Source organism: Pyrgilauda ruficollis, unplaced genomic scaffold (genome assembly GCF_017590135.1).
Source record: "Pyrgilauda ruficollis isolate IOZ18807 unplaced genomic scaffold, ASM1759013v1 scaffold62, whole genome shotgun sequence".
In the NCBI taxonomy this organism is placed as follows: domain Eukaryota; kingdom Metazoa; phylum Chordata; class Aves; order Passeriformes; family Passeridae; genus Pyrgilauda; species Pyrgilauda ruficollis.
This window is the reverse complement of record NW_024527933.1, coordinates 2,390,411-2,415,113: the sequence shown is the minus strand read 5'-3', so window position 1 is coordinate 2,415,113 and position 24,703 is coordinate 2,390,411. Positions and strand designations below refer to the sequence as shown.

Sequence of the window (24,703 nt, the reverse complement as noted above, 5' to 3'; positions counted from 1 at the left end):
TTAAACTGTTCATGTGTCAATTTGTTATTTAAGTGTCAGCAGCCAGTTTTTAAAACTTTTTGCACTTGGTCTGTCTCTAGTCAGTCTTGCATCTTGACACCCATACCAGGGGGTGAAGGCAATTTCAAAATTATTTCATTAGAGACCCTCTGCAGCCCTGGCTCTGCTGGGGGTTGTACAGGTTTCAGGGAATGTGAAGCCAGATAAAAATCTAGAGGGAGATGTAAAAAATTGATGTAAAAGATACCTTGAGGTCTACAGCTGGTGTGCTGCTCTGAAGACCACCTGGTGAGTGTGGTGAATACCTTCCTGTTCTCAGGAGTCTCTAGTAGGTTCAATCCCAAGAGGATTTACATTCTTTCCAAAACTCTTATCTATCTTATACATTACAATTCAATAGCTGCAGTTATTTCTACTAATGTGTACTTCTTTCTGAGACTGGATGGTGTGATTCTATCTGAAACAGAGCATTTTTTTCCTCAAATGATTGCATATGTGCTCACACAGTGCCTCTGTTGTTCCTTTTTTAACCTTCCTGTTAGGCTGGTAATGATTTCCCCTTAGACCATCTTTTCACCTTCTTTCCAGGAGCTAAAAATATGAGCTACACTCTGCACATCCCTGTTTCCTTTACCTTAATGCATTAATTTAGATTAAGCAATTGCTTGCCTTCGATTCTTCAACTTCTTTAATTACTACACCAGTGTGATCTCTTTTGGCTCTTCTTTCATTCCTCACTCCACAGTGGAGGGGGCTCCATGTGTTCACTGATTTTCAGTTGCATCTCTGACCCGAGGGTCCTGCCTTGGCACAGATGGATTCTCCCCAGGAGCTCTCCAGCAGCTTCCTGCACGCTGACAAGTGGGCAGCTGTGCTCCTTGCACTGTCAGAGCTCTGGAGCCTGGAAGGTGACTTTGATTTCTCTCTGCTGATGGTTACATGTGCTGTGGTTCCAGATCTGGTTATTGAGTTTGTGCCTGCCCTGTCTTTGGCACTTAGAGCTGGGTGTGGGGGTGCCTGGCAGGGGCTGCTCCCAAGAGATCTCCGAGCACAGGAGCTTTTGACTGAAATATTATGAGAACTGAACAGGCAGGAGTAATCCCAGACTCCAGTGTTTGTTGTATGAAGTGTAAGTTTGCCAGAGGAAGTACCTTTTCAGCTTCTAACTATAGTGTTGCTTTGTAATTATTCATTTGGATGGAAAATTCCAGCCTTCTAAAGGTTATCCCAGATGCAACTTTGCCAGGAAATGCATTACATGGAAAATAATAAAACTCCTATGAATACACAGTCTCCAGGTGAAACTGGATGCTGAGCATACTGCTGGAAGCAGTCTGAGCCTTGTTAAATATGTGTCCCAGTGTTACAGGGCAGTGCTCTCCACAATGCTGCTGGGGCTCTGAGTGGCCAGGATTTCTCTTTGTGTGGGGAAGGGGAAGTTCCACACAAGGAGCTGGGATTTTAAATAGTGAATATCTGCACAAGGCACAGGTCAGTCATATTTTGCAGATTTCTCTGCCCTGTGCTCCTCTCTGAATCCTCATGAATTGTATTTCTTATCTGTCCCCCCCGGTTTGTTGATACTTTTAATGTGAAGGAAAACTATTTTGATATTTCTCTGTCAGTTATTTTGACATTAATCAACACTGCAGATCTTGTTTTGTTTGGTGTCTGGGTACATCATAAAGAGAGTTGCTGAAAGAGTTCAATTACAATATCAGCATCTCTGCCAAATGTATTGAGCTGTTCTGAAAAGCGGCTTGTCTTTTCTGACCCAGATACACAGTTTCCAACTGTGGGAGATGCTGCCAGAAAGACTCTTGGCAGAAGGCCAGCAATAAAATTATACTGCAGAAAAACACAACATATTTTCAGCAGCACTTTGTGTGGTGTGATGAAAAATTACCTGTCTCCTGAATGCAAAGCAGAGGCTAAAATAAACTTCCAAACTGAAGTTGCAAGCCTCTCACTCTGACTTTTGAAGGTAACAAAAACCGGTATAAATTCCAGTTATTTTCTGTTATTGCGTGTGATACACCTCGGGCTGTGTTAGATACTCATTGCTTTGTTATTAGCAACCTCTGTTGTTCTTGCTGCCCTGTCAGTATAAACTCTGTCTGCTCTCGGGGTGCTGCACACTGCAAAGTGCAGTTTCCCATGGCAGACACTGGTGTCGGGGTAGATTTGGAAGGTGGAGGGTGTTTTAATGCTTCAGCTGAATATTGTTAGCATGTGCCTTCTTGATGGAGCATTTTAAACCAATTTTCATGGTGTTCTACTTGGCCTGGCCAGGAGCCTGGAGAGCAGCTCACTGAAGTGAGGGGTTTGGAGCTCTGGTGCCCAGTGACCCCAATCTCCTCTGTTGCACCAGTAACACTTCTGTGCAAGGGGATGCTGGAGTGCCAGACACAGTTCATGTCTCCTTTCTGGAGGCTCAGAGCACTCTAATTCTGGTATTTCAGTTTCCATGGAATGCAAGTACCTGTTTCTCCTCCCTTTTCACCTCCCTGTTCACAGGCACTGGGAAGTAGCTGAGCATATTCATCACCCCTGGCTGTTTAACTGTCTGTCCCCTGGGAATGCAGCTGCAGATGCAGGAATATCTCCTACTACAAAAGCCTCATCTGAAATTCTTTTTGCTTGTCTTGAGCCAAAGCATAAACTTCCTCTGTGAAGGATGGGATGTTTAATGGAAACGTTGCTCCACTGTCATGGTGTTTTAATAACATTTCTAATGTGTCAAATCCCCAGTGATTTTAAACCACACTGCAGACTCTGCGCGGCTCCACTGTGACCTGGTTTGGAGACAGAGATTATTTACTCTGGTTTTACACTTTAGGGGCACATGATGCAGAGCAGTAGTGACTTTTTCAAGGTCACCAAGGTCTCAGTGGTGCAAGGAGCTTCCTGTACAAGTCTCCTTGCAAGTGTGGGTGGCTGCCCCTAGGTAAAACAGCCACACAATTAAATATTGTGCTTTTTAGTCCGAGCATCAACTGTTACTTCCCTGAGGATGCAAGAGCAAATATCCTGCTATAGTCTGGTTGTGGAATGAGGCTGTTGGATTTATGGAATTGCTGTTCACTTCACATAATGCTTTCTGATGTATTTGGTGCTGAGCTATGTTATGCTGCCTTAGTCCATATGGTTGGAGCAGATTTGATTTTGGTTTTCCTTAATTTAATTCTGTGTGCTGTCAAATGTACTTTATTCTGTATATTGTGTCTGTACTTTTATAGTAAATTCCCTCCTGTTTAATGCTTTTGTTGAAAATGTTTTCTCAAAGTCTGAACTAAATTAGGGTTTCACTCCTATGCGTGTTTCTGAAATATTCGTAGGATGTTAATGACTTGGAAGACATCGTGTATCAGCTTTGACTCAATTTTCAGGGTTTTTTTCCAGCTCTCTGAATTTTATAATAAAGATCCCTTTGTAATTAATATGTGCCCTGACTTCAGCCACACACTGCTGAAAAAAAGAGGAGGTAAAAAGCTCATAAATACCTCCATCCAACAACCTCTACTTGTCTTTAAAACAAGAAAGCAGGTCACTGCTCCAAGCACCTAGGGCAGAGTATGGAGAGGTGTTGGTGTTTTCATCAGCCCAGCAGAGATTCACCCCCATTGTGGCTGTGACACAACATTCATTTCCAGCCTGTTTGGGATTTTTCAAGACCCTGAGAAGCACCCAGCACAGGCAGGGCTGCCCCTGAGGAGTGAGTGTTTGCAGCCTTGCCCTCTGGACAGCAGCTGCTCAGCACTTAGTGAGCACCAGAACTTGCTCAGCCACCTATCGTGGCCATCTGCTTGCCACAGCCTGGGTGAGCTGATAAGCAACAGCTTGCAGTAGTCTTGGGAGGGAGGCTGGAGACATTGTACTGGGCATATGCTGAAGTCAGCAACACATTCCAGTGTCCTTCTCTCTGCCTGGAACTGCCAAGTTACAGCTACCACAGAAGATAACAAACCAAAAATGTGAAATGTGGGAGTGACAGGGAAGAAGAGTAGGTGAAGATAGATGGAATTCAGTTTGGAGAGAGAAATAATTTCAAACAGATGATCTAGAAATGTGTCTCATAAAAGTCTCTCTAGTTTGCTATTTGCTGACTCAAGTTAATATTATTACAAAGCAAAATGACCTTGTAAAGAGTCTGGCTGGTTCTGGAGATGGTGAAAGGCTGTTGAGTGTGGAGGAGCTTATGACTAGTTCACAAAATAAATACTGCCAAAGCAGTGATCTTTGCTTAGTTTTCCTCCCAGCTGCCCCTGTCTGACTTCCAGGATTTCTTAAGAACACCCCCTTTGCTGATGGGAAGCAGTTTGGTAGTGTTCATACACTTTGGTGGGCACAGAGCCTCTGTGATGAGAAGTGGGGTCAGTCAGCGTTTTCATTAGCTTGCTTTTCCCAAGTATTTTTAGTATGACTGCACTTAACTCTCTTGGGGTTTCTTCCTTGGCAATTTTCAGCTGCTGGAACAGACAGGTCCCTGCACAGTGTTCTTGTCTGGCTTTTTGTTTTACCCAATTCTGCACCCTCAGTTCAGTGATGTGACTTACAAACAACTATCAGGCCCTTGCTGCCAAAGCTACTGGTCCTGTAAACCTCCTTAATTTGTTCCTAACCAGGGAAGCAGGATCTGCTGTTACCTTTTTACCTTTCCTGTCACATTCAAATCTCTGTGGGATGCAACATTTTAATTATTCCCTGTCACATCACAGGTTTAAGTATCTCCTCAGCTTTCATGTCATCTCACCTATCCCTCTGCTGTTGCCAAACATGCTTTTAATTTCTAACAATGTCAGGCTTCTCTGACACACAATATGCAGAGTGTTGCTGGAGAAGGGGTTCAGCATACAGAAGAAAAGGAAACGTGTGTGTGTGTGTGTCTCAATCTGCAGAAATTTACTGACTGGGTTTCCAGTTGCTTCAAAATGTTGCTGGAGAGCTGATGCAACAATATGTGTAGAGAAAGGAAAACAGGAATTTTCTGCAAGGACAGGAGTGTCTTGCTGTGCAGTGAGCTTATGCTTCCCTCTCTCACATTACCTGCTCTGTTCATCTGCTCTTCTCTCTCACAGAGCATTTCTTTGCAGTTTTATGGTGCCAGTGCTGGTGTTGTTTCCCAGTTTAGTACAAGAAGGCTGCTCTTGCAGGATCTTTTCCATGCTGTGTGCTGGGAAAGGGAGTGCCTGGGCAGCACAGGCGGTGTGGGTGATTTCAGCTCCTCACAAGTCTGACGTCTGCAGTTTGTTAGAATGTGCTTGTCTGCCTTTAAATAACAACTTGCAGTTATTGCAACCTAAGGCCTTGGTTCTTGTGCAGGATTGAGGGCTGCACTGAGGATTTCCACAGAGAATTACCTTCTGGTAATTAAATGTAGAGGATTTAATTCCTAACATGCATGTGACACAAAAATAGAGACTTTGTGAGCTGGTTTCACATGGAGCATGTTTGCCATGTTGGATTTCCTGTCTTCCTCATCCCAGAAGCTGGGATTGCCAGGTGCCTGCCAAATGTCCCTGGGATCAGCTCTAACTGGCACGGGAAAGCCGTTACATGTGTGTGGGCACATCACAAAAAAGTTGCTTTCCACAATGACATCTGTTTGCTCAGATATAAATGGATCAGTGACTGTCCCATCTGGAAGCTGGGGTGCTCTGAGCAGTGGTTTGCCTCATGTGCTGCATCCAGCACTTCTGGAATCAACCACCATCACTGCTGATTTCAAGTTGTTTCTCTCTTTTTGCAGGTGAATTAGAGAAAGTGACTCGCAGAGCACCTTGGCTGTATGAACTCTTGAGCTGTCAAGGGACTGAGAGGCTTATGAAGAGGTTCTGTCAGGCAAAACAGTGCTTAGCAAAGACACCAAGGAGGAGGGAAAAGGAGAAAGGGAGGGAGAGAGAGCTGAAACACTAACAAACCATGGTAGGTATTTGTTGTCTTTCACAGGGGTGCATTAAAAGTATTTTCTGCTGCCAGGCTTGCATGGGGCCTGATCAAACCCGAGAGAGGGGATTTTCTGACCTTGCACTAACTGAGGGATGGTACTGTGTGCTTTGAGCAGAGCAAGTGGGGTTTGATGTATTGTCAGCCTCTTAAAGCCAAAGAGTGTTCTTGTGAGCCTGCAGTACATGAATTATTAAATACGAACGAAGGGGATGCTCATAAGGTTTTCTAATAAAACTGGCATTAGCAGGCTGTAGCAAACAGCACCAGTGACCTTGAACTCGCAAATTTCATTACCAAATGCTCACGTTCCCTTTCCACCTCTACCTCACAAAAGCAAGTTTTGATCATTCACGTGTGTGTGTGTGATTGCAGGTGCCTCTGTACACACTTTGTGGCAGTGCAGATGAAATGTGTGTACCAAGTGTGCTGGGTATGATTTAAGTGAGGAGTTGCTCCTCATTTGCCTGGGTTTGGCTGCAAATAGAAATGCCTGAGATGTGGGATTTGTAAAGATGTGCAAATATGAAGTATTGTGATGGTGAGATTCTGAAATGTGTTCACAAAAAGGGAATAAACCTGCTCAGTTGCTGAACAATATGAGTGGAGAGCAGTTTAAACATATTTATATATTTTTAAGCCCTCTAAGGTTATTACTGAGAGAATGGAAATGAGAATAAATGCAATAAATTTTAAATACAGTTGCTAGCATTTGTGTGGCTGGTTGCTGCAGGTAGGCTGTGTGTTTATATTTGTATTTAAAAAAAAGACCTAAACCAAGACTTTTACCAGTTACAGAGGGAAAGGGAGAAAGAACTCTTTGCAAAGCAGAGTTGTTAATATATTTTAAATAGTGTCCCACTCTGTCATTCTTTTTGGCCTGAACTGTGATGAGGAGTTGATCTTGTCAGCCCCTCTTCATTAGAAAAGAAAATGTGTCTCATCATTAGGAATTACCAGTTTGTTTCTGCTCCAGTGCTGTGACATTTTGGAAGGCAGAAGATGGTGGGTGAGTTGTAAATGCAGCTCGGCCGTTTCCCTGCAGCCCGGCTGTATCCATGTTGTGGATAACCACAAGAGGGACCTCCTGGAAGCACTCTGCAGCCTATCAAACTGCAGGGGATAAAACCAGCCCCTGACAGATGAATTGTTTCTGCCCAAATTATCCATCTGGGTAGGAACTCAAAAATTAGGAAGGGAATGATGTCATGACCTTCAATGGAAGAGACTCAGGGAGTGCAGTAAACCAGGAGATCATGGACAGTTCCTTAATAAGGATCCAGCCTGGAGGCCTGTGAGGTTGTTCAGAGGCCCTTTGTGTCCCTAGGAGTGGGTACAGCTACAAACCCATGAAGAAGGGGTGAAAATGACACCTAATTAAGGTGCTTAACGTGTAGGAGGAACAGAGGGGTTTGGTTGGTGATTGTGTTCTGGGGGGCTTTCAGCAGTGGCTGATGTGTCTGTGGAGACCAAGACTTATTGCTGCCCCTGCCACAGGTCTGTGCTGTGATCACAGCTGGTCTGGGGCACTGTTTAGATCAAAAATGTCTCACCTGAATCGTCTGCAGCAAACCCAAAACTTCCTAGCACAGGTTACCCAACTAGTGAAGTTCACCTCCCTCAGCAGTATCACTCAGGACTCTGAACTTCACTGCAGGCTTTTTTAATTAGCACTCTAATATCTTCCTATTCATTTGAATGTTTTTAAAAAAGAAATTTCAGTCTCTTACCGTGTATGTTTATTCTCATCTTCATTCATGCCTTTGCAAATCCCTGCACAGTGGCTGAGCCTCTCACAGTTCTGTACTGCCTGTGACTTCATCTGCAGCAGCAGCAAAGCTGTGAGGGATTGGCTCTTTGACTGCCTGTTCCCTGGTGTGTGCTGCTCTGGTCCCTGCCATAAACAGAGGAGGGGTGGCTGCACTCAGCACTTCCAGAATATGCAAAATTGCATTTGGAAAATATCAATGCCTTTTACAAAACAGGAGTCCTCTCTCCTGCCCTCCTTTCCTCAGGCTATGCCCAGTCTGCAGCCTCCCTGCCAGGCAGGATTCCCGTTCAGGCAATGTCCTATCAATGCTCCAGTAACTTTCTTCTCTTTCCTCCTGTTTCCCACTCCGCAACAGAGATCGATCCGATCTTTTGCTAACGATGACCGCCACGTAATGGTGAAACATTCAACCATTTATCCATCTCCAGAGGAGCTTGAAGCTGTCCAGAACATGGTCTCAACAGTAGAATGTGCCCTTAAGCATGTCTCTGACTGGATGGATGAAAAGAACAAGTCTGCAAAGTGTGAGGGTGATGTGGAAGCCAAGGAGGAAGCTGCAGAAGGCTCTGCCAAGTGAGTGAAGCTCAGCTCACAACGTGTCCCTGTGCTGCTCTCAACGGCTCCTTTCCTCCAAATAAGAGTGGTAGTGTTACCTGGGTCTGCTGCACATGAATTTCATAGAAGGAGGGGGATATATTTGGACTTCTTGATGTGGGAGCACGTGGGGGGAGTGCAGGGAATGGCAATAAGCCCAGTGTGGGCAGCAGTTGCTCTCTATTTCTTTGCTTATTTTACTGTGATGTTGTGAAGTTGCATTTAGCAGACAAACCTTTCAGCAGTTTTAAGCAAATACAATTCCCTGGAACACACCAGTGCAAATCGACAGCCATGTGCCTGGGGGCTCCTGCAGTCTGATACAAAAAAGAAGTTTTGATAATCCAGCAAACAAAGTTTCCTAAGCCTCCATTACTTCCCATTATTGCCATAGTTTAACCCCAGCTGACAACTCAGCCCCACAAAGATGCTGATTTTTTATAAAAGAATAATCCAAGTGTGCAGTAAATGCTTTGCAGACAACTGGATGAGAAAAGAGCTGGTGCTGGCCTGTCAAAGCAGCATTTCTTGCATTTTACTCCAGGCTTTTAAACAGTCCTAGTCTATAAAAGTGGCTTTTGTCACAGTCTTTTTTCTCAGCACTCAAAAATTAAGGGTCCCTATGTTGCTTTGAAAATTCTTTGCTGTGACTCTGAAAGGTTCCCCTAAACTGTAGCTGGAGAGCAAAATCTCCTTTAATTACCCTAAACTGTTTCATTTCCAGGGATCAAGGTGGTCGGACGTTGTGTGGTGTTATGAGAATTGGCTTGGTTGCAAAGGGCTTGCTGATCAAAGATGACATGGATCTGGAGCTGGTTCTCATGTGCAAAGAAAAACCCACAAAAACCTTGTTATGTATCGTTAAAGACAATCTCCCAGCTCAAATTCAGGTGAGTTCATTTGCAGCAGTCCTCCCACAATGGCTGATAGCACTGCAAGGGCTGTTTGGGGAAAGGCTGGAATTTGTTCCAACAAGAAAGACAAGTGATGTAAAGGAATATACTCTGAATCTAGGAGGGCATCTGGGGCATGTGACATGTTTAATGTGGTGACATGAAGTCCTTACTCACAAATGTAACCTCTTCCTGCTGTTGTTGCCCTACTCCTGTTTGTGCTGTCAGTTCCCTGAGGGCAGCTGACCTCTGTGTGTGCAACTAACCCAGGGTGGGTTTGGGTGCTCTGGGCCACCCAACATCAGCTGAACTGCAGAAATCTTTCCTGCTCAAGTGTGTCACTCAGTCCCTGTTGTTGTCCCCTGCCTGAACCTGCAGTTCCCCATTGCAGCTGCTTTGCTTGGGCTGTTCCCACATAAACCCCTCTGTGCTGCCAAGGTGAGAACATGTCACTTTAGGTGGTCACTCATTTGGGCTCATGTTAATCATGACCTCACTTTTTTTTTTAATTTATGGCTACTTAATTCCGATGCTGGCATCCAGTGGGCAGCAGTTGCAGCTTGTTTAGGGATACTTCTGAGGCTGAGCAGTCAGTCCAGCTTCCAGACTCACCAACCAAGTGCCAAGGAACTGCCCTCAAATGTTCCACTGCAAGTGCCCCTCTACAAACCACAACCAAACTCAATCTGCTTTTCTTCTGATCAGCTTTTCTCCCCCTGTTTTACCATTTTTGACAGCTGTTAGTTCTCACCATTAATTTTGTCACACAAAGGGCTTGTTTTAATGGGCTAATGTTGTTCCTGGAGATGTGGCCCTATCCATAGCTAAAAATGCAAAGGATCTTTTGAGTAGTAAAGAGTAAATTTTACTTGTTTGAAAATGATAGAGATGTATTGAGTATTAAAGAATAAACCTTGTAGTGAGGCATGAAATGAGGAGGGCTGAAAGTGAGAAGAAAAGTTAATTATGTGCTTCAAAAAAAGTGAGATAAAATTAAAGAATAGACATAATTAAAATATGTGAAGACTGAATAAATTCAAGGGACAGGCAGGTAAGATCCTGTGGGGAAGGACTGTGAGGGATTACAGAAAATATGAGGGAAGAAGACTCTGACTTGTGAAATGCACCAACTGTTGTGGGCATGGAAGACAAGGAGAGGCTCTGCAGAGGGATCAGATGCTGTAGGTGAAGGAGGGTTTAGTGGACAAAAAGAACAAGCGAGGCTCAGACACTCAGGAGCTTCTGCTCTGCTGATTGAAGGCTCATGGTGAGCAGGTGCTCAGCCATTTTCATCCCAACAATAAAGGAGCTGCAGAGCAGACTGCAGCAGGGAAGGGCTTGGAGCAGACATCCTGACCACGGGTGTGCTGAGCAGGCTCTGCACAGAAGGGGTGCCTGGAGGCCTCTGAGCCCTCTGTGCCTGCCCTTGTGCTTCTGGAGGGTGAGAGAGGTCCCACAGGGTGGCTGAAAGGCCTGCAGAGAGATCACTGCAGAGAACTCTGACACACTGCATGTTAATGGAGCACTCTGTAAGGCAGTTGTAGCACTGGCTACAAAAGAAATGTTTTAAATTGTTTTTAATGAGGGAGGCAAGGCTGCCTTTGTTACTGCAATGCCCTGTAGCCTTCTCATTAGCTGAGGCACATACACAGATTCTTCACTTTTTCAGTCGATTGGGAGAGTCTTGAAATCTTTCTTGGTGACTTTCAGAAACTTACAGAAGAAAAGTATCTGGTGGAGGAGCATGTAAATGAGGCAGCTATTGTTATCCATAACACAAAGGAGCCCAAGCTCACTTTGAAGGTGATACTCACATCCCCTCTCATCCGAGATGAAGCAGAGAAGAAGGAAGGAGGTACACAGAGCGTTTTAACTTGGTTTTAAGACTGTTCTAGCTAAATGTCCTGACTGTGCAGCACAGGGTTAATTGGCAAGCAGGTGTTTAATTGTGCATCATGTATTGACTAGACTGGCTATTGCCACCATGAGTTACATTATCTGTGCCTTAAAAAGACAGCGGTCACTTAAATTTCATGTAAATATGTGTAGTTTTCCTTTCAAGCAATATTCCTACAGTGTTAACTCTGATATACAATTAGATTTTAGTTCTCCTTTCTTTCAGACATGCTATTTAATTCTTAAGCACCTGGCGCTGCACAGTCTTGTTTGCAAATTAAGTCAGTCAAGTGGGATTGGTTCATAGTTTCTTGAAAAACTCATAAAAATGTTTCTGTTTATGTAAAAGCCCTCTCCTGCAAAGCTCGCCAGTGTGTCGTCCTGGCCCTCAGTTTTTGTTGATTGATGACATGTATGTTTCTGGCTTGAAGAATTTCCTAACTGGGATACAATTGAAGTTACGGTGCTGTGATACAGCACTTTTGCTTCTGAATTGAACGTTGTACCTCATGTCCTTAGAGCAAAATAGTTCTAGAAAACTGTCACTTAGTCCTTTCCACTCCTTCTCCCTCACCGTGGCGTCCTACACAGTGCTGTGCCCGTGCTGCAGGAACGGTGCCTGTGGTACCAGTGAGGCTGCAAACAGGCTGTGAGCAATAGAGAAGAGCAAATGTAGCCACACTTGGTTGTATTTTTTAAATCTTTTCAGTAATTTCTGCTTCCGCTTCCCAAACCTATCCCTAGAAACTTTGTCACTGGATGATGTCAGACCTTTGACCAACTGGCCACTCTCTGTCATGACAACTGAGGCAGCTGGGCCCGTGTGGGCTAGGGAACTCCCTGTCGCTCTCTTCCCATTTCTAGACTTGCCACGAGTCCTTTGCTTCCTCCCTCTCCCACGTGGAATACCGACGGGGTGAGAAATGTTGGTCAGTTTCTCCTCATTTTGTTGGAGGCGACGGCAGGAAGGATCCCTTTCCAAGTGACATGTAACACTTTGGCAGCAGTTGAATGTAGAAAAATCTTACAGAACAGATGAATGGCAAAGATCCCTTAATTACACTGGCTGTTTATTCTGAAATTAGCAACAATGCTGTTTCCAAGACCATTAAAAATAAACTGCATGTTGCTTTAGTTGTTCAGCTTCCCACAAGATGCTGAGACCAGCCCTGGAGCTGCTGCAGCTCATCCATGTTCATGAGAGAGTCCGAAGTGTAGGACGAGTTCCGATGGTGAAGGATTTGTGAGATTCCCACCAGGGGATATGGTTTTACACAAAGGCTTCTGCCCAAGTATTTTCTTGTAAAAATTGATGCTTAATGCCAGCAAAGTCCAGGAATTTTTGAATTCTTCTCAAACTAAAGGAGGGTTGGAATTTTTATGCTTTCTCATGCTTAAAACGTAGGTGGTCTTTTTTTTTTTTTTTGGTATCTTAAAATATTTTCAAAGGTCTCTACTATATTTTCGAAATTTAATATGGTGTTACCACTTCTCCTGAAGTGGTGATACACTGTCATTCCGTGAAGCTGCTGAGAACAGGGAATAGGGTCATGGATCTCATTTTCAAGTCCAGGTTCCTTGGCATTGATTCATCACAAAGAACAGAGACATTTATCTTATTCCTTTTCAAGGTATATGGAGCATGATGCAGATGTCACTAAGTAAGTTGGGAGGGATACATTTTTTTTGTAATCTTTCCAACCATTCAGATTGGAATAACTTAGATTCAGACCAAAAAAGTTTCATGTCTAGTGAATAGGGAGAATAATTGGAGAAAACTGCTGGAAACACCTTGATATCCAAAGCACTGGTGTATTTTTTCACTACCACTGAACAGTGTCAACCAAATGTAAATAGACTTCCTATGCAGTTTTAAAAACCTGTCAGGTGGCTCCATGCATTCTTTTGACTGAAGGAGCTCAAAGTGCTGCTGAACTTGCCTTTCATCTTCCATGTAAGATAGGCCCAGACTGCCCGAGCCTGTGGAAAACTGACCAAGGTTTCTGTGGTGGGATTAGCACTAATCTGTCCTCTAACAACCCAGGTCAGGCCAACGGCCCTCGTTACCAGTGCTCCCATTGTTCTGTAGGAATGCTGTGTGTGCCTTCATGCCCTGATGTCAGAATGTACCGAAAAACATTCCTGGATTTCTCTTCAGTCCCCACCTCTTTGGAAAAGTGTTCATGTTTAAGATGTGGTGTTTGTCCTATTTGTTTTTGCTGCTCCTTAGCAAAAATAAATAGTGGCCCAGTGTGTGTGTGCATTTTGGTGTTTCTCACAAATGGCTACCCATAAAGCTCTGCTTTCTCATGTTGAGAAGTCAAGCACCTAAATTTGCCTGCATTTTGCATCAGTTTAAATTTTAAACTTCTTAAGAAACTGAATTTTTAGTCACAGCATCAAATACAAATTGGGCTTTCCAGACCAGAACCTTGTATCCTGAAAACCAGTTGCTGTCACTGAGCATACAGTAACAAATTCTGTCATTACAAACAAGCTGATTCACCAAAGGGGCTGAAGCTCCTGGAGCAGGACATGGCCAGTGATGCTCCCAAGGGGCCAAGTGCCTCTGGAGGGGCAGCAAGCCCCAGCCTGCCCTCCCCTCTCTGGAGAAGACAAGGCTCCTCGTACGGCTCAAATGAATGGAGTTGGCAGCTCCTGTGTGAAGAGAATGCTGCAGCAGTGGGGAGAGAATTCCTGAGGGATTGGTTCTGCGTTGCATAGTGTGAGCTAACGTCAGGGCTTTAGAATTTACTCTTTACTAAACTCCTTGGATCGCTGCCCTTGTTAAAACTACAAGGAAAAAAGGAAAGCTTTGCAATCCCGTTGGAAAATTTTGATTTGGTCTCACTTTCCTGACTGGCAGAGCATGAAGAAACATGCCATTCTCCCGAGGGGGTCTGAAGGGAGCCCGCTGCAAGCCGCTCGCCCTCTTCACTGCCTGTTCTCTTCATCTTGCTGTTTAATAGAATCTTGCACCCAAAAGTTGGCAGACTGCAACATCAGGACACTGGGGCTGAACAAGCAATTGGCAAAATTCTCCAAGATATTTGTAAATTAGGCCTTGGAAAATGGTCTTAATCTTGTAAGAAAATGTATGGTTCTAAATTGTTGAAACACATCTCAGGAGGCTTTTGGTTCACCTGAATGACAGGTGACATGTATTCTGTTTGTAGTTTAAATGAAAAATTAATTTACTTTATCAATGGCTGCAGCACTCTTTAGCAAAGCCTCATATAACACTGAACCCCAGTTCATTGCAAAACCAAATAATGATTTTGCAGTCAGTCACCTTCGCCATTTCTAACGTTTTAAAATAAGATTCTGATCATTCATTGACAGTACTTGTTTGATACAATACTTGAGCTTTAAGCAGATGTTTCTATTGTCTGCAGTGAAGTTTTCTCAGAGAACTACCCAGATGGATGTTGAGTAATCCTGTGCCACAAATGTCACTCCTGAAAGCAACAAAACTGCAAAGGAAATTTAGAAGCAAATCTTGTGTTCCAAAGTGACCTTTTGTGCTCAAAGAAAGCCAGAGCTTTGAGACTTTGCAGCTTTCATTTGGACACTGATTTGCAAAGCAGACAAGAGGAGTGATTAATCCCAATCCTGGAATGCTGTTGATGAAGGCAGTAACAAACAATGCAAATATCTGCTGTGAAGTTCACAGGGGTTAGAAAATAAGCTTATAGCACTTGAGTCAGCAGCTGTGAACTGCAACCATCACCTGTCAGACAAGATACTGGTTCTGTTCAGTTTTACACTGGTAGGTTTTTTTTTGTTTGTTTTTTTTTTTTTGTTTTTTTTTTTGCTTTGGGCTTTTTTATTCATCGTAACATCAAGTGCTTTTATCAGAGTAACCTTCCCAGGAAATGGCTTAGGAGAGGCAGCCTTAACATTCAAGATGCAATTGCTTATGCAGCCAATCCCATTCAAAGGAACCCATGAAAAAGTCCTTGGAGATGGCACTAACAAACTGATGGTACCTTTTCCTTGTAACTTGTCCTGGTATTTAGATGTCTTGCTCATCTAGCAGAGTTTTCAGTTTGGAATGGATTTAGTGTTTCATTCATGTCTGAAAAGGTCTCTGAAGACCTGGAGAATTAACCATTATAAATAATGAAAAGAGTGCATTTCCAAATTATTTATTTTTAAGTCAAGAGTAACTATGTATTCATAGGAAAATGTCATATTCAAGTTTTTAGTTAAGCCATGGATTCATTTCGTTATTCCAGTTGTTCTCAACATCAGCTAAAACTAGAATATGACTTCACAGAAATGTAGAAACTGTCATTTATATAGAGTTTCCAGAGAATCTGGATATTACAAACTCCTTTGGATTAAAATAAAATAAATACAGAAGAAAGGACTGATAGAAAATTCCCCTTAACACAGAACTGGATGTGGCTGCTAAAAGCAGTTTGTTACAAATTGGTTGATAAAGGGGAGGGGAAGACAAAAAAAGTGTAAACCTGGACAGAAAGTATCAGTGTCTTGTCTCTCAAATCCATCTTTGAATTTCCTCTGTTGGTTTCAGTTGCTGTTGGGAAGCTTTTATACGAGGGCACTTCCTCTCAAATACATTAATGACCTGGAAGTTACCAAAGCCACTCTTTCATATGCTCTGGTTATATGAAAGACTAAACAAACTAAAGTATCGTACTAGCATTTCCTGTATATTTCTTTCATTGAATTATACTGGCTAGTACTGTTCATGCAGTAGCATTTCAAATATATTCAATGTTTTTCTTTGGAATTCTCAACAATTGCATGGATGTAATTTAACTTTCTACCTATTACATTTTTTTTTATTACCCCCTGAGAATATCTTCCTCTTATCCAAAGAAGCTTTGAAATTCTGTGCCACCTTTGTGGAATAAAAGTCACAAAGAAGAAGAGGAAAATAAAGCCCAATACATCCCAACAGAAAAAAAAAAGAAAAGTGCTATAGAGCTATTTTCTGCCCTGAAATGTGTTCTACATTTTTAATAAGATCCCAGATTGTCTGTAGCAGTGGCCATCTTTATTATTACTATTATTTTACAAGGAGTGAATGCCTTTGCTTCTGTTGCACACGTGCACATTTACTACCTTTAATGGCTTGTTTAAATTAAATAACACCGTGCACTTAAATTCTGGGAGTCTTATTATCTCATTGAGATGCTGCCGCTCTTTTTGTATTGTGACAGAAACCCCTTGGTCAAATTGTATCTGTCTCTTTTTATCCCATTTTTACCAGTAGATAATGTTGCGATGAAAGATCCTCCGGACTTATTGGACAGGCAGAAATGCCTGGAGGCCTTGGCGTCTCTGCGGCACGCCAAATGGTTTCAGGTTGGCTCTTTGTTCTTACCTTGTTGTTATTGTAGCCTTGCGAGGTTTTATTTGAGACAGTTTTAATTTTAATGCCTCTTTAATTTCTGACTAGTCCCTCCTAGAGCAAAGGTCTAGAATTCCAACCCAGTGCTGTACTGTGCGAGGGCAAACGTGACAGGGAGACAGCCAGCTGGTCCAGAGTTGTCATGAGGCTACAAAAGCAATCTTGACATTTCGCTGCCTTTTTTATACATCTCTCTAAATTCAAGTGTACTTTTATATAAGTGTTTTTATTTTGCATGAAGCTGATTAAGTATTAAGTAATAATAATTTAAAATCTATCCCAGGACTCTGTGCATTTAAAAAGAAAAGCAAAATTGAAGATCAGGCTTTTGCAGGTGTATTGGAATCATTTTGTTTGTTTTAGGCCAGGGCAAATGGACTAAAATCATGTGTAATTGTGCTTCGTATTCTGCGGGATTTGTGCAACAGAGTCCCCACATGGGCACCGCTGAAAGGCTGGGTAAGTACAGAAGGAGCTGAAGGGCACAGGCTCACGTCTCAGATCTCCTGAGAGTTGTAGCAGTGTCTAGACTGGAGAAAGCAATCTTGTATGAGATTCCTCCTTCCACCCCTGTTCCTTTGCTCACCATTAACTGCTCCCTGTGTAGAGGAGAGAAGGCAAGTAGTCCTGGAGCCTGTGACACATCCTGATCCCATGGAAAGGGACACACATCCCGGAGGATTGGCAATAGACTCCTGCTTGTTGCCTTCCATCCCTCTTGTTTAGTATTCCAAAACTATCCTGCTCCCATGACAATGCCACTCCTGCCAGCGGCTGGCGCCCTTTCCTGGGCATATTTGTTCTGCGTGCCTGGAGAGGAACACTGCAGGGCAGCAGAGGTGATGCTTCTCTTGTGTGGAACTGAAAGCCCTCTGAGAGGAGAACATTCATCTGGCTTGACTTTAGACACCTCTCCTGTTTGACTTTTTGGGCAGACAGTGCAGAGCAGCTAGTGTCCTCAAAAGGTGACTCAGACCAGGGGGACAAAGACGTGCCCTGCACGAGGACATGGCCTCCCCTGGGGCAGATCTCTGTCCCTTAGAGCTGTAGTGGATTACAAAGTGTCCTGATGTGAATGTTCACCCTCTCTGCCCCCCCATTTTTAACTTTCAGTCACAGTTACCCTTGTGTCCATACTAATCATAATTTAATGTCTTCTAGCCACTCGAGCTTATATGTGAAAAATCTATAGGTACTTGTAATAGACCTTTGGGCGCTGGGGAAGCCTTGCGACGAGTGATGGAGTGTTTGGCATCTGGAATTCTGCTTCCTGGTAAGGGCCAAATGAACTCCAGGAACACAAAGGGATGGTCAGACTACCTTAACATTTAGCTGTAGGAGTACATGAGAAATGCCTGCTGTGAACTCTGAACCTGCCATGGAGTGAAATTAATGTTTTTTTCTTTAAAATATAAAATTAAAATAAAGGATTTTGCATGGCAGTAACTGTGTGAATGCTATTGCCACTGCAGGAGAAGTTAATGGGGAATATGAGATTTGTTATAAATTAACCCCTACCTCATTAAGGGGTTGCAGGTAAATAGACTTAATGATTATCTGGTTTCTACAGATTCCTTGAAATCTACGTATCTGTCCAAATGATGTGTTTTCTTCCAGACCTACTGATTTCAGTTAATGTTATCACCCATGAGCAGTGTTTACCCTGATAAGGTCTGTGGCCACTGCAAGGGTGTAAAACCTCGGGTCAGTTTGCACTGTGTGAGCCTGACTCCCTGCTGGAGAAGGGCCGCTGCCCTCTGTGCAGCAGCTGGGCTCAGCTGCTCTGTCAGTCCCTGTTTGCACACTGCTGCTCCTTCCCCTCAGTAATCCCCTTCCTCTCCCTGCCAGGGGGCCCGGGGCTGCACGACCCCTGCGAGCGCGAGCCCACGGACGCTTTGTCTTACATGACAGTTCAGCAAAAAGAAGCCATTACACACAGTGCTCAGGTAGGGAACTCTGTGTGTGCTGCAGGTGAGGAATTCAGCTCATTAGCACCGTTTATTCTCTGCCAGGATGGCTTGTTTTCATGGCAGTCCTGACAGTTCTTGGGCTGCACTATCCTGGAAAGGTTCAATCACAGACCAGGAGTGCAAGAGTTAAATGTGTGTGAGATCTTATCCTTGCAGAGGCAGTGGGGTGCCTGTGCACCCACCTCAGCTCCCAGCAGAGCCCCTGGTGAGCTCCCTGTCAGTGTGCCCTGCACTCTGTGGTACAGAAATTCATGAGTTTTACTTTTTTAGACATTAGCATTTTCCACAGCTATTGCAGAGGCCAGCTGTAAAAGCTGTCTTCTTGTCTGTGAAAACCACAGAAGTAGTTTTGTGTCTAAAGACTTAGTAAAACACTTGAGCAACTGAGGTGAAATCCTGCTGTGATTAATGTGTGTGTCTACTGTCCCTTTCAGCACGCTCTCAGATTATCAGCCTTTGGGCAGATCTATAAAGTTTTGGAAATGGATCCCCTCCCATCAAATAAGTCATTTCAGAAATATTCCTGGTCAGTAACTGACAAAGAAGGTAGGTATTATTTGTTCCAAAAGTCACTAATTGGGCAGTAAACTAGGAGTTAATTTAGAATGGGTGAAGTTCTGAATTATATGCTGTGAATGTGAAGTAGAAGCTATTCTTTGTTATATATGGGGTGATTTTTTTAATATTTCATTGTGAGAATAAAATCTGGAAGTTCTGGTCTCTAGAAATACCAAGAGATGAGAGGCACAACAGCCATAATACAGCTGATGACTGTCTTTAAGCACAAAGTCCCTTGGCATCCAATGATTCTTATGCTGGCAAGGAGGGACTGCAGACGTGTCAAAAAGCATATAATGAGTGTCCATAATAAGAATGACTCAAAAATTATTCCTAAAAACTAATATATATCTAATTAAAAAAAATTTCCATATGTATTTTTTTGTAAAAACAGTACTGTTGGAGGTCTTGCTTAGACTAAATGTGGAAAACAGCACTGCAGGTTTGCAGTCCTTATCCCACACCTGGTACTGGACACAGAGACCCTGCCTGGCTTGGTGGAGTGAGCAGTAAACCAGTATTGGCTTTCATATAGCAATAAGAAATCTGTGACTGATGGATGAGTTCTTTTCTCTATAAACAAGCAAGAAACAGTGTGGGACTAATCAGACTCCTGCTGTGGGATCGTGTTTTCCTAATGGCATATCCATATTACAAGGAACTTTACACCCTAGGTACAGGCTCCTCTGCTCTGAAGAGACCGTTTGAAGACAGTGTCGGGGATGATAAAGACCCAAATAAAAAGATGAAGCGTAATCTGAGGAAAAGTAAGTGCAGCACTTCTCCATTCTGTTTTCAAAGATCTATTGTACAGGGGGAGCTGCTTTAAAAGCTTCTCTGTGTTGGTGTGGTAGAGCATGTGAAAAAGTCTTTGGAACAAAATTGTTGTCTCTATCACCCTGCATTCGGAATGTCAAACACATCTCTGTGCATCTGAATTTCCCCTGACATGCTTTACTAACTGAATGATTTGCATTTTTAAATGGGATTACCATCAGGTTACACCAGAACTGAAGTTATCCAAGCAGCTGAGGTACTTTATTGGTAACATCCCTGTATTGTGGGGTCTTTTTAAAGTACTGCAGTGACTTTGCTGAGTGAAGATTGCACTCTCTTCACTCTTCCCCTTCCTGAGTTAGGTGCTGATCTCTCAAGATCTCCCACAAGGAAAATAAAATGTGTAATCTGCAAAACATTTATGTTGCACATATGCACAGACCGGAAGTCTCTTGGCATTGCTGGGATCCAGTCATTCTGGGGGCTATTTTCATTGTGCTGCTTGGATGCCAGTTCTGGATCTGGTTCCCCATTAGCTATCAAACTTGTTACTCCTTTTACAGCAGGCAGGAGGAATACAGGCCAGCTGCAGCAGAATGTTGTTAATATAAAACCAGGTCATTATACTTGTTACCCCAAATTAGAATGGCTTATTAAGGACTTAACAGTGTTATGGCTCTCCTCACCCTCTTGAGAGGCTGAGGGATGGTTTTGCTCCTTGATACAGACAGAAGGCACTGAAATGCAAACTGTTTCATTTTTCTGTTCATCTTGTTTTGTTCATTTTCCTTTCCCCTCCTTCCCCTACCCTTTCTACTATCTTGTACTAGTACTAGATAGTAAAGCAATAGATCTCATGAATGCTCTGATGAGGCTGAACCAAATCAGGCCAGGGCTTCAGTATAAGCTGCTGTCACAGTCTGGTCCAGTCCATGCCCCAGTCTTCACAATGTCTGTAGATGTTGATGGTACGACTTATGAAGCATCAGGACCTTCTAAGAAAACAGCCAAGCTCCATGTGGCAGTGAAGGTAAGGCAGCCTGAAATAATCTGCTAACCCCAGATCTTGGGATGGAGTATGAAATGTGCTTAAAACTAGTAATATGCAAGCTCAAAATTAAAAAAAAACAAAAGCTGAGCTGCTGACTGTGTGCTCTGAAGACATCTGGGCATGGTTCAGAGAGCATCACTGGTTTTGTGCTGGGGGAGGAAGAATTTCCTGGGGTTCTACAGGTCAGCTCATGTTGCAGTGGGCTGAATATGGTGGTGAAATTCTGGATGGGAGGGGTTTAGTTGTGTTCTGTTCTCCTTCCTCCTGTTGGTTTGGAAGTGGCATGTGGTGCTTCTTTCTCCCCCTCCTTCTCTGTGTCCATTCCTGGCTTCCATTCCTGGAAATAGAGTTCTGTCCTTGGTGCTTGAAGAGTACCTCTGTGCACTGGGTAAACCATGTCAAGGATTTATCCAGTTAAATTGCCCAGTGTGAGCATCCACCAGATGTGGTGCTTGGAGACATGGCTCAGTGGTGGGCATGGCAGGGCTGGGGTAATGGATGGTTGGACTCAATGATCTTAAAGGTCTTTCCCAGCCTAAATGAGTCTACAAAAGAACATCTGTTAATAGAACTGCTCTTCTGATAGGAACAGGCCCATCTGTCATTCTGTGCCTCATTTTGTTTTGAACAAGAATTCCCTTTTTAGAATCTTCATCTGGCAACTTTCTGCTTTCCTTTGATTTCAGTTTTGAAAATCCCATTGTCCTATGTGCTTTCAAGTTCAAAGTGTCCAGAAGCATCTGAGGGCATGTGTTATTCCTTCAGGAAAAGTAGTTCTCTGCATGTGTGTCCTTCCAGACCTTCTGCCTCATTCTTTTATTTTGCCTTCCTCCCTGCAGTTTAAAAAACAACAACATAAAAAAGCCCAAAAAACCCCCTTGCCCTGAAAAACTGTGACTGCTCTGCCCTTGAACCTCTCTGCGTCAGCCAGATCTGGGCTGGTGCCGGCCCAGCTCTGTTTTCTCTAAATTTACACATCAAAACATCCGCGACTCAAGCCAAGAGGAAATGGGTGGTGTGGTCGAGAGTTGCTTTTTTTTTTTTCTCTCTTTCTTTCTTTCCCTTCTCAGCAGACCCAGACCCTGCCTTCCAGTCTTATAAGAGGGAATAATGTGAGATTTCACTTTCTAATCTGATGTTTTTAAAATGCAGAAGCCCTGAAAACACAGCCAGATGTACCCCAAGTGCATGGCAGCTGAGCCAGGGGTTTACCCAGGCAGTTCTCAGCTCAGGGTTCAAACACAGTCATTTTTGCAGACTTTGTTCTTGGCCCTAAATTTTCAGCAGAGTTTCAGGTTCCTTTCAGTTTCCCTTGCCCTATGTGTGGTAGCTCTGTGCAGCTGGATCAGGAAGCTGGTTAAGGGAGAGGCTGGCCTTGCTCATGGAGGATGTTTTTGAAGGAACTGAGCTCCAGAAGTACCATCTTGTACAAGGCTTGAATTCTCACAAGACTGTTTGTCATGTTTGCCCCTCAGTCTGTCTCTTGATCTGTCCATAGGCACAGGAGGGAAATCATGCATGAAACTATTTCCTTATAAGGCCATTAAACAGTGTCTTTAATTTCTTACTTTACAAGGAATCCTTGAGATGATGAATGATGCTCATGAGTATCTTTGAGACTCTTAAAATTCTGCTTTGTGTTGATTCCACTTTTGGAAACCTGAAATTATTTTCCCCATTGATTTTGTATTCCCTACTGATAACCACTGAAATGGATATCTCCATTTCAAACAGGAGAAAACTAATATTCTAAGCAACCTGCCTTTTAAAAGTGTATGGTGGACTGTTTGTTGTATTGTGATCAGCTTTGTATTTGTTCCTGTTCTGCTGCCTCTGTCACAGTTCATTTCACGGGGCTTTGTTGTAGGTTTTACAAGCGATGGGGTATCCAACAGGTTTTGATGCAGATGTGGAGTGCGTAAGTTCTGATGAAAAATCAGATACTGAAGGTAAAAATGAAACAACGTCTTCAATCTCAAGCAATAATAATACTGGCAATTCCACAGCTGACACCTCCGCTACCCTAGAGGTGAGGATTGCATTGAAAGTACAAAAGATGGAGGTGTGTGGGGTTTGGGGTTTCACTTTTCATTGGGGTTTTTTTCTGTTCTACTTGTCAGAATGGTAAAACATAAATTTCTTCAGCTGGGCAACAATTTCCAGACAGTGTGTAATCATGGATAACTCAAACTGCATACATGTTGAGCCCACTGAGAAATTTCCAGGGCAATGGAAATGGAGTATTTTTAATGGAACTGCCCCGTTTTTATCCATAGCTGAGAGAATTCTATTGCAGACTGATCTGGTGTGCTGAGATCTCAGTTTCACTTTGCTTTCCAAACAGTTACAGACATTTCTACTAAGACACGTGACTCAGGGCATGAGATTTCTTCAGTCTGATCTGGGTAGTGCCAGGACATAACCAGGTGGAACAGCAGAGACATGTGCAGGGCTGGGAAGGCCAGTCTCTCCTTTCGGTGTGAAAGCCTTCGATTTCAAGGAACCTGACACCATGGCCCCACCTTCAGCTTCAGATTCTCTCAGGGTTGCAATTCCAAGCGCAGCTGGTGTCATGTTTAGTTTGTGCAGGCACCAGATCAGGCCATGAGGATAGTAGCCCTCACCAACAGAAATAAATGGGTGTGACTTCTGTGACACCATTGTTTGTCCTCCTGCCCTTCTTTAGAGACTTGCCCTTTGCTGTGCCCGCATCGCAGGTTGCTGCAGCCAGGGCAGTGTTACCTGTGATACAGCTGTGCAGAAGTTTGGCTGCATTTTGAAGAGAGAAAGGCTCTGAAGTAACACCCTGCATGTCTCTTTAGGTAAGAACTCAGGGTCCCATACTCACAGCAAGTGGCAAAAACCCAGTGATGGAGCTCAATGAAAAGAGGAGAGGTCTGAAGTACGAGCTCATCTCCGAAACAGGGGGAAGCCACGACAAGCGCTTTGTGATGGAGGTGAGTGGAGCAGAAGTGCAGCTGGTCAGGGGTTATTAATGGTGTAGCAGAGTCACTTGCTGCTGCAGCTGACATTTTCCTATTTTGCCTTTTGCAATGCACATTGGTGATTTCTCAGGTTATGTATCTCTTTGCTGCTGTGATGATTCAGCTGGCGAAAGGACTAGCCTTTCTCCTTCAGGAAAATACAGTGAGAATTAAAACTGGATTCTGACCAAAACTTCATGACAAGGAAGACTCCAGGCTATGGGTTAAATCTATTATCCAACAGATGTGCTGGTCCTCTTTGAGTTGCAGTTGTAATTTCCAGATTCCCAGTATCTGTGACACACTGGTTCCCAGGATAACCTTGGTATCCTTTAGCAGTTTCAAATCTAGAATCAATAGGAATTTGTCACATAAAACACTAAGCATGTTTTTTCCTACTGAAGTTCTTTATGGGTGGCACATCAGCTGAGTGGGTGCAGCATGGTGCTCCTGTGGATCAACACTAGGCATAAACTCATGTCTTAATTTTCAGGTAGAAGTAGATGGGCAGAAGTTCAGAGGTGCAGGCCCAAACAAGAAAGTAGCAAAAGCAAGTGCTGCATTAGCAGCACTTGAAAAACTGTTTTCTGGGCCTAATGCAGCAAATAACAAGAAAAAGAAGATTCTTCCTCAGGTAAGAACTGTAACTTGCTTTTTGGACCATTATCCCAGGTCTGGGTTGGTTTTTGATACAGAAGGCAGCATTCTAGTAAAGTGAGGTTAACACAGGCTGGTGTTGTGAGCTGGTTGTCTGGGGGTGAAATCCTGGCCCTGCTGCAGTTATGTGGGTTCAGGAGGGTAAGTGAGATGTAAAGCCAGTGCTGTTAGGTTGAGGAAAGAAAAATTGTAAGGAGGTGGGAAAGATGGCAGAGAGGCTCGG

General features: G+C 43.5%; 1 protein-coding gene across 10 annotated transcripts in view; it reads left to right on the top strand.

Annotated features, from left to right (window-relative positions):
* Positions 1-24,703, top strand: part of LOC121362480 (spermatid perinuclear RNA binding protein) — a 59,206-nt gene that overhangs the window by 16,676 nt on the left and 17,827 nt on the right. For 7 of the 10 annotated variants that reach the window (XR_005956506.1, XM_041484026.1, XM_041484025.1 and 4 more), the window contains exons 2-15: positions 5,750-5,925; positions 8,073-8,290; positions 9,036-9,201; positions 10,915-11,059; positions 16,343-16,437; positions 16,847-16,942; positions 17,645-17,756; positions 18,332-18,429; positions 18,888-18,999; positions 19,686-19,778; positions 20,619-20,818; positions 22,707-22,868; positions 23,662-23,796; positions 24,317-24,457. Coding sequence is in view for 9 of the 10 variants with exons in the window: in XM_041484026.1 (XP_041339960.1) it covers positions 5,923-5,925; positions 8,073-8,290; positions 9,036-9,201; positions 10,915-11,059; positions 16,343-16,437; positions 16,847-16,942; positions 17,645-17,756; positions 18,332-18,429; positions 18,888-18,999; positions 19,686-19,778; positions 20,619-20,818; positions 22,707-22,868; positions 23,662-23,796; positions 24,317-24,457 (1,776 nt within the window). In the remaining variant the exon portion in view is untranslated. The remainder of the gene's footprint in view (positions 1-5,749; positions 5,926-8,072; positions 8,291-9,035; positions 9,202-10,914; positions 11,060-16,342; positions 16,438-16,846; positions 16,943-17,644; positions 17,757-18,331; positions 18,430-18,887; positions 19,000-19,685; positions 19,779-20,618; positions 20,819-22,706; positions 22,869-23,661; positions 23,797-24,316; positions 24,458-24,703) is intronic. The other 3 variants (XM_041484022.1, XM_041484024.1, XM_041484027.1) reach the window with 2 other exon arrangements.